This window comes from Hippocampus comes, unplaced genomic scaffold (assembly GCF_001891065.2).
Source record: "Hippocampus comes isolate QL1 unplaced genomic scaffold, H_comes_QL1_v1.1 scaffold50, whole genome shotgun sequence".
Taxonomy (NCBI): Eukaryota; Metazoa; Chordata; class Actinopteri; order Syngnathiformes; family Syngnathidae; genus Hippocampus; species Hippocampus comes.
Genome location: NW_017805122.1, coordinates 950012 through 959201, shown reverse-complemented (window position 1 = coordinate 959201; position 9190 = coordinate 950012). Strand labels below are relative to the sequence as shown.

Sequence of the window (9190 nt, the reverse complement as noted above, 5' to 3'; positions counted from 1 at the left end):
GGGGGGGGCGGGTACCATCTGTTTTGTTAACCCGAGGGCAACATTGCTGGAAACACGATCCATTTTCGAAGTTGCCCCTCTCCCGCTCCGGTTTGAACACGCGGACCCGTTGACGCCACCCACTGTCCCCCCCCCCCGACAGCCGGAGTTATGAATTGCACCTATCAGGGTCCGGCGATTAGGGGGAATTTGCCGAAGGGCCCTTTGTAAAGCAGAAAACTGTCTGTCGTTGTAAGGAATGTGGAAAATTCCTCGCAGACAAGCAGCCTTTTGTTTGGAAGAGGGTTTTTTTTTGGGGGGGGGGGGCTAGGGGGGGGCTTGCTATGGAAGGAAAGAAAGGCGCAGACAAATTGGACTGGCTCCATTTAGGAGCCTCTGCTGTTTGAAGTGAAATCTGTTCCCAGAGTATCTGGGGAGATGAAAAAAAAAGAGAGGGAGGAAAAGGCAATGCAACAAATTTGCATTGTTTTTTTGTTTTTTTTGTGTGTGGTTTTTGATTTTTGATTTTTTTCCGGCAACTACCACCTTCAACAACAAATGGTTCTTATAGATGAACCCTTTCGGGTACAGCGGTTACTACAGTGGACAACTTATCATCTTAGTTCAAGACAACCGAACTGTACGCCACTTTGACAATCGGAATTTTGCAAGCCAAAAAAAAGAAAAAAAAAGGAATTCCACTCCCGCTCGTTCTTACCAGAGTTGCACGTGTTACGAATTAACCTGTCTTGCCTGAAACGGCTCACTTCCTGCCTCATAATAGCGGCGGGCGCAAATACGCTCATGGCAAAAAAAAAAAAAAAGGCTGTATCTATTTTAAGGAATTTTAACAAAAGAGCGGCATTGTAAGGAGGCCGGTAAGGGGGCCATGTAGGACACCCCGGGACAGCTGTGGAGCTTCCTGTGTAAAACAAACAGTCGGTGAGCTAAGTGCCCTCCCTCCGCAAATGCACTACTTCATGTTTATTTGTAGATTGTGTTAAACAAGGATCATTAGAACAGGGAATGAGGAGTTGTTACAAATTGGTTTGTGAGATACGGTGCGGATGATGGGCCAGAACTCCACCCCCCCCCCACCCCACCCCTCCCCACGCCACCCCCGAGGGGGAATTCCAAAGAGTTCAAACAAAGTGCTAGGTTTGCAGTTGCCCAAATTACCTCATCCCTCAGGACGGGAACAATCGAGACAGAATTCCGCTCTTAGCATCTAAAATCGCCTGTTTGAGTGTGTAATGATTAAAATCGTTGGCGGTAGCAAAAAGAGGTGGGTGCTCGGGATAACTGGGAGGGGGGGCCGGGGGCGGGGGGGGTGACCTGTGGAAAACCACTAATGTCCTCGGAGACCTTCCTAATGCCGGGACAAAGGTCTCTAGTGGCTGGAATTCAGCTCCTCCGCAGCGAAAACTGGAGGAAGGTGGGGGGTTGGAGAATGTAGGGAATGAGGCAAGGTCTCTGACCACCAACACCCCCCCCCCATCCCCACCCCTCTCAAAACCTCCTTTCACTGTGTGTGATCTCTGGGGTCTCTCTTTCTCGCCCTCTTCCAGATACCCCTGAGGGAACTAGTGTTGGTCTCGAGAGCATCCATCTAAAAATAACTTTCAGCTCACTTCGTCCAAGATTCAGTGACCGAAACGGTAGCGCGTGCAGGAACATCCAAAATAAAAGACAAAGTAGAATCTCAAAGATTTTTTTTTTCCAGATACAATCTCTCTCGGTTGCTAACTAACACAGCAGCACCGAAGGACAGAAACGGTGATGTATTTAATGGGCGGCATTGGGGAGGTGCGCGAAAGCTAGCATTGCCCGTACTGAATTCATTGTACTACGTGACGTATTGCCACTGTTTATAAAAAATAAAATTTAAATTAAAAAAAAAAAAAAACGCACACCGAGGTCCGAACGAACAAGAAGCCTTTTGAAGTCGTTTCTGTGCAATGAGCAGCTGGGTAAATAGCGATATAGAGTCCCCTTGCTTCGGTCCTTCGGGTTCGCCGGTGACGTCTCATTTAAAAGTAAAATCCTCCCAAGAATTGACACACTGTGCAGCCGAGACCGGCCCACTGACACGCGTTGACGTTGGGGGAAGAAACACAAGCAGCCTCCTGTGCTAGCTAGCTAAAAAAAAAAAAATATCAAAATAAACGACAGCTAGCTACCCTTCGTACATCATCGATTGCAGATTGTTGGTGGACGACACTACCCGCCGAGTCATACCCGTCCGTTTTGTACCGCGCTTCGCTAGTCGAGGGCCGCGCGTTAAGATGAAGCTTTCCCCCGGCTGACTTACCCATCAGCTATGCGAGGCATGACATCGCCAGCGAGCCAAGAAAGTATTCGTCACACCGCGTTTTGAAACACGGGAATTCATTCCAAAAAAACTGAGCGTGACTCATACGGTGGCCATAATAAAAATAGTCAAGACTTTGATACGCCGCAAGACTTGATCCCCGTCCCGCCTCACTCCGGATTTAGCGGAACGTCTTGCCAAGAAACTACCTAGTCCGGGGTATTTTCTCAGCGCTTAGCAGCTGTTTAATATTTGACGCGAGCGATCGCAATCGAACGTTTAGCCCTTTCCGAACACAAGCGTAGCTTTTCGCACGCCGATTGTCTCCCAAGGGCTTTCCCAAAAAGCTGCGGACCAAATGCCAGGAAGTGGCGCTCATCACCTCAAGCCTCCCTACTCCAAAATGCTTGGCACTTGCCGCCCGGTTGTCTGACCCAAAGCCAAGAGCAGCAAAAGCCATGCAGTTGGGGAGTTTTCAACCCCCCCCATCACGCACTCGCGCCAAAGCACTCGCGCTTCCTCTCCCATTCAGCCAGTCATGTCCGCAGGGTTGCATGTGGGGCGTATTAGTCTCACAGTAGCCTCCATTGAGAGTTTTGCGCGGTCGCGGAACAGAGGAGATGGGCTACAAGTGTGAGTCTGAGCGCGTCCTGGGTGTGAGCGACTTCAGATGGTGACGGTTAAACACAAAAGAAGCAGCTGCGCTCGCGCGGAAGGAAGGAAGCGGGATGCGGAGAGGAACTGGCGGAAAGGAAAGCGGCGCACAAAGTCAGCGGGGGCGATGAAGAGAAACCGTAGAACTACATACGGCGCGTTTTTCGACTTGGCGTGACTCAATACAACAAGGCTGTCCTCACACACACACACAAAAAAAATATGACGCCGGAGGTCACGGTCCTCGGAAGAAAACGTCTGACTCACTTCCCATGTCCGAGCATGAGTCAAGGTACAATCATCCTCGAACTTTCATGTTTATTCTTGTTTAGTGGAGTGAAAGTGGCCAACCTACTTGAAGAATTAGTCAGAGGGGCTTTGAGGAAATTCCTCAAACGGCGACGTGGAGAAGAAAAAAAACAAAAAACGTTGAAAACGGAACTCGTCGACGTTGGGACTTGACGTGTTTAAGCACGATTTTGGCAACGGAGGGATTTGGCCATGTAGCCCAACGTCGGATTTGACGAACAGAGGAAGCAGAAGCTTCCTTGTGCAATCGAGCACCTGCACACAGAGGCAATAAAGAGACGGAGCGGAAAAGGAAACCGGAACTTTAACGGTCCGGGAGTCCAACAACAATCCAGATCTCCTTTACCACCCAACTCAATATTCCCCAAAAAGATTGGAGTCATTTAACCCTTTGAGGGACAATGGTTACTACAATGGGCAGCTTATCAGGTTACGAAGTCCAGGAAAGGGTTAACGCCAGTCCAGATTTTACCACGAATGATTGAAAGCGTCAACGTACGTTTGTGCTTTCCAACTCCCGAGACTGACGCTTGAAGCTACACGCGATTCATCTCGAGGCATATCAAACAAGTCGGAGATTTTCCAAGAACTGCAAGACAAGACCGGGCAAGCGCTTGTTCCCGCGCTCGTTATTTTCATCCGACTTCACAGAAAGACTTTTGGATTTGAATGCCTGGAATCGTTCTCCCATTTATCCGAAAGAGTAAATCCTCGTCTTGGGAGGACCGTCTCGGATAAGAAACAAGAAGCAAAGTATTCCACAGAGGAGACCGGATCCTTCAGCTAGCCCCTCTGAATGACGACGTCTGACTCAAAACCAGGAGAACTGTACTTTGTCGTAAATACAACTGGAGGAAGACCCCCCCCCACCCCCATCCCAAACAAAATGAAATTGGTGGGCTAGTAAAGCAGTTCCAGATACGGGCAGTCGAGTCAAGCGGTTATCGAGAAAGTAGACTGGCTGTTGTCGATGTCAAGGCCAGAGCGTGGGCGTTGAAAGCGGAGGTGCGAGTACCTGGGACATGCAGGCACCAGCAGACCCCGACTACAAAGGCAGCACGGCGGCAAACATCAACCGCCTCGTTATCAGTTCAGTCCAACGGTTCAGTGGCGGCCTTGCAGCTGCGTTGGGAAACTGATCTGTTCCCCCCCCCCCCCCCCCCCTCGCCGAAGCTCATCGAAACATTTTCACGAGCTTTCCTCGCCGCCATGTCGCACCCAACGAAAGCCGCGCCGAGGCAAAATAGACGTGGAATCGAGTCGACCCGCAAACAGTCCATCTCCGCACACCCTTCCTGGTGGGACCCCCTGACCCCATTTCCTCGCGCTATCAATCACGTCTGTCACTTGGTCGCTGATAAACGCCGAGGCCTTTCGAGCTGCCAGAGGCATTATTTCAGTTTTCCTGTGGTCAGACTGGAGGGTAAACATTTTCTTTGACTGATAACAGCAACATGAAGCGAACAGGGGTGGTTGGGGGGGGGGGGTCTCCTTGAGCACAGCAAAGTGAAGCATTGAGGTGACATAATCCCGTTTAAATGACGCCGCAAGTCATTTCCCCAGATGGATTCAAACGCTACAATCGATCAACAAAATGTACGTACGCATACTTCGATACTTTACGCTTTAAAATCGCATTCGGAAATGGATACTTTTGATACTTCGGCCCCGAAAAGAAGATCTTTTTCCTCCCGCCGCGGCAAACACAATAACAAAGTGCCAACGGAGTCACGTGACCAGCTCGTTCGCCTCCACAAACGGCGGGTCAATAAACCACACGGAGCAATCGCGATTAAAAGCGCCACAGGGGAACTCACGTTTGCACTTAACAAATATCGCATGTATTAAAAAAAACAAACTAAAATTGATACTAAAACTAAAATGAAGCAGTTTAGAAAAATATAAATAAAAACCTGCTTTAAAAAGGCAGTAAAACTTCACGCGGACGAGACAATACGGCGGGAAAATAAAATTAGCAAGTGGCGACTGATCAGTTTGGAAAGGAAGCTTTCACGTGTGTTGCGGCGGTAAAGCGCCGACGACTTACCCACTTCCTGGGTCGCCCCCTGCGTCTTTTCTCCCCGGTTGCCTCGGATTTCTGCGGACAGAGGATCTGATTAAGATGCCGTGCAAAGCGCTATTTCCAAAAAATAAATTAGATGACACCAAAATGGAGGATATTCATACGAATGATCGGAATCGCGCCTTCGTAAGACGGGTTCGGCTCAAAAACAGGCGGACGTCACGTTCCCGTTTAAAGGCAATAAAGCAGCCTTTTGTCGAACGGTGTCTCATGAGAATGCGTGTCGCACTAGTTTGAAAACCGCGGTCCCAGTTTCCACTCGCTACATTTTTAATGTGGACATTTGACGGTCAAAAGGGGAAAGACAATACCCCTGTTGAATTAATCATCGGCGTGTTTCATATGGCTGAGCGCAGACACGGCGAATGTTTCCAGTGGCCACGGATTCAAATTCATATCACGATCGAATTGACCAGATGAGATCACATTTTTTTTTTGTAAAACTATCACGAATATTGATCTGTCATCTTTTTGTTTTGAGTTTTTGTCATTCAGGTGTCGGAACTCACCTTTTGCGCTGCCTTGGAGGGGCCCTTGTTCTTGCTTCCTTTTGGGCGGCCCCTTGGTCGCTTGGGGACGGGCTCTCCGCTGGGCTCCTGGAGGGAAGAAGGGCAGGAGGAGGAAGGGGGGCGGTGTGACATGGGTGTGGAGAACAGGAAACAAAAGCGGGGACCCCCCCCAGCCACCCCCCGCCCCCCTTAAGCACAGCACATCATCCCCACCTCAACTCAGAGCACACACACTGGGCAACGCGTCTTGTGTGGGTCCCTTTTCAAGCGTGTGCTCATTTGCTGGTGGTGGTCCCCCTGCACCCCCCCCCACCCCATCCCTCCATTTGGTTGCCGCTTTATGGGTCAAGAGCAAGGCAGACAAAAGGTTGCGAGCGTGCGGAACAATCGCGTCGCATGTGTGGGGCTGACACTCGGAGGTGTTTTATTCCCTCTTATTCTGCGCCGTTACTTATATCTCACAAAGCATGAACCGCATATACTGGATGTAAATTATCATTTGGGAGAGTGTAAAAGTGTGAAACTCGACGCCTGAGGGTCCCACCACGTTTTTCGGTGGTGCTTCAAAGCAAATCATACACACGTGTTTGATGCATCTTGTTAAAAATCAGACCCCGGATTTCAAATTGCCCTCAAAACTACTTTGCTTGACTTTCTGATTTCAAAACTACTCATCCGTCAATTTGTTGTGTATATTTATGATAGCGAGTTGGTTTTCAGTCATAACAACCCTCTGCGGGAGGGTAATGGGGGGGAAAAAAATAAGTTTGACAAATTCCTTATTGTGTTTTAACATAGTTGGCCAGGAAATATGAATTAAATAATAATTCTGATTGTGTTTTTGCGATGAAATAATGTAAAAAATGACTCCGCCGTGAATTGTACGCACGTGCACATGTTCAAAAATGTCCCACATTGGAGTCTGGAACTCCAAATCATGGATGTCTGGTATTAAATCTCCTACATAACTCTTTTTTGTTTTTTTTTCTTACCCAAACATGTCACATAAGTGAGTCATGTTATGCACTCCAGTCATTTACAAATGTGCTTGTTTTGGATTATCAATGAATTTATGAGCATTCATTCCAACAAAAAAAAAAAATCAACATGTCGATTCGTATTGTTTGCATCAAAACAGAAATGAATTTATACTGACTTTTTGGAGTTTCCTGGGTCTTCCCGGTCCCCTCTTTTGGGGCTCCGCGGCGCCTGCGGGCTCCTGGGAGCCCTCGCCGGCTTCGTCCCCGCGTCCACTCATGGTTCCCGGTGGCTTCTTGGTTCCCCCCGCCCCCCCACCCCAACAAAAAAAAAGTTTTAAAAATCCCTGTGGTCGATTTTGTTATCCAGTTTAGTGCGAAATAAGTTGCGGCTTTAAACTATTCTAGTGAGGAGGGAGCCTGCAAGTTTTGGGTACACGGTGAGCACCGCGGGGGGGGGGCACAGCGGGACACCCGAGTCCGCGACGCCGGAGGGGAAGCGACTCAACTCGGCTTACAAGGCAGCGCGGCACCGGGGTAGACCCTGGAGCAGCGGCAAGGCGTGACAGCTCGGCGCGGACCGTCTTTTTTTTTTTTTTTGTCGGGTAGAATCATGCCTTGACTTGCCCGGTGAATTCGTTCCATTTCAAATCACATTTCATAACAACGAAACGTACTCATTCATTCCGCAATTAAACGGAACGTGACGAATTAATTGTGCGTCGTGACATCATCCATTCAGGAAGTAGTGCCTCTGCCGTGCGTGTTTTGTCCACCAGGGGACAATATAACAGACACGAAGTGCGTTTTTGAAAAAGTTTTATCACCAAACTGTCATATTTCTGCGGATGATGAGGAATATATGGATATATAGTATTTTTATTTTGTCCGTCCACATGAGTTTGTGTTCAGATATATGAATATTGATAACGAAGCGCAATGGAGACGCTAGTTGTGTTCGTCCCGCTGGTGTTTTGCTTCAAGTTTAACTAGGAATGACAAGAAACAATTTAAATGAGAACTTGGATAGAAATAATAACCTTGAAAAATTATCTAGCTATCTATATGTCTATCCATACAGAGATATAGATATATATATTGTTTTCTTTTTCAGATGGAAGTTTCAGAAAAGAGGAATTAGAATTTTAGGCATTGCTTTACCAGATTGTGAATTTGGTTCAATTTTCCATTTTTTTGTTATGCTCAGTTTCTATTTCATGGTAAAGACCGAACAGAAGTACTTTTTGAATTGTATTTCAACGGAAACTGATCTTATGTTTACAATCGGACCAACTGAGTCAGGTCGAAAAATACAAATTTCACCAAGCAAACGCAAGGTGTCCACTCGGTGTAAAAGGCCGCGGCCCACTTTGAAGCACACCGCCATGGCCGCGCAGGCAGATCAATTACTCAAGAACAACAGAAACAAAGAATAAACTGTCTTATGTGCTCGACCTTTCCCACGATCCCACCGTCTCCTCTAAATGCTTTTACAGCCCCGCCGGTGCGAGTCAAAAGTAGTGAAACGTTCAACCGGAGTGTGCATAACGTAGCCGCGACGCTCTCAAAATATTTGTTGGTGCAACTACTCGCTCCCATGCAAACAATGACTCCACAGAGAGCACATGGTTAATTTGTAGGGAGTATTCATTCATAAAAACACCCCCCTACACACCCCCAAAAAGAAGGGGGTCTCTGTGCAAAGACCGCCCCCGCAGACCGAGTGGCGTCGGCATCAAACCAATACAATCAATGGGCCGCGCAGCTCCTTCAGCAACTTTCAGGGTGGTTTTTGCGGCACACATGTGCAGCCTGACCCCTTGTTGAAGCGCAATTAAACGAGAACGTAAATATGTTAGTGCGCTTTGCGAGCCCCCGCGTCATCTCAGACTTTCCACCTTTCCAGCCTGGAATGCTGCCTGAGCTAAATAAATACATCCGAAACAGTCTGAGTGATGTGACGCTCGCCCGGCCAACCCAGTCAAGCGTCTGCTGTGAGAGTCTTGTCTGTTTTGTTTTGTTTTTTTTCGTGTAGTACACGGTGGTGGGAAGGAAGCAAGGAAAAAGACTGTACTCCGGTAGATTTTTCGTGTGTCTGAAGGCTTCTTACTTTTACTCGCCTTGTATCAATGTATCTCAAATCGCCTTTCCCCACTGAAATGAATGGAAATGCCATTAATCTGTTCCAGATGCACAAAAATAATTTAAAAAAAACTGTAACATGTTTTTTCATAAGAAAAATTGCGCTTTACAGGAACATACTTTATAAAAACATACAGTAATAACATAATAAATAGGATGTAAAGAATGAATTTGTGCAAGGGGTGGGGGATGAAATACTCAGTATTTAATCTCTTGATATCACAAA

General features: G+C 47.6%; 2 protein-coding genes across 2 annotated transcripts in view; one reads left to right on the top strand and one right to left on the bottom strand.

Moving 5' to 3' along the window:
- hmga2 (high mobility group AT-hook 2) overlaps positions 1-7402 on the bottom strand; it is a 16121-nt gene extending 8719 nt beyond the window's left edge. Inside the window, exons 1-3 of the mRNA XM_019866101.1 lie at positions 7002-7402; positions 5846-5932; positions 5301-5351 (exon numbers count right to left, since the gene is read on the bottom strand). Coding sequence (XP_019721660.1) covers positions 5301-5351; positions 5846-5932; positions 7002-7103 — 240 coding nt within the window. The 5' untranslated portion in view covers positions 7104-7402. The remainder of the gene's footprint in view (positions 1-5300; positions 5352-5845; positions 5933-7001) is intronic.
- Positions 1-9190, top strand: part of LOC109513560 (protein lifeguard 4-like) — a 46792-nt gene that overhangs the window by 838 nt on the left and 36764 nt on the right. The window lies entirely within an intron of this gene.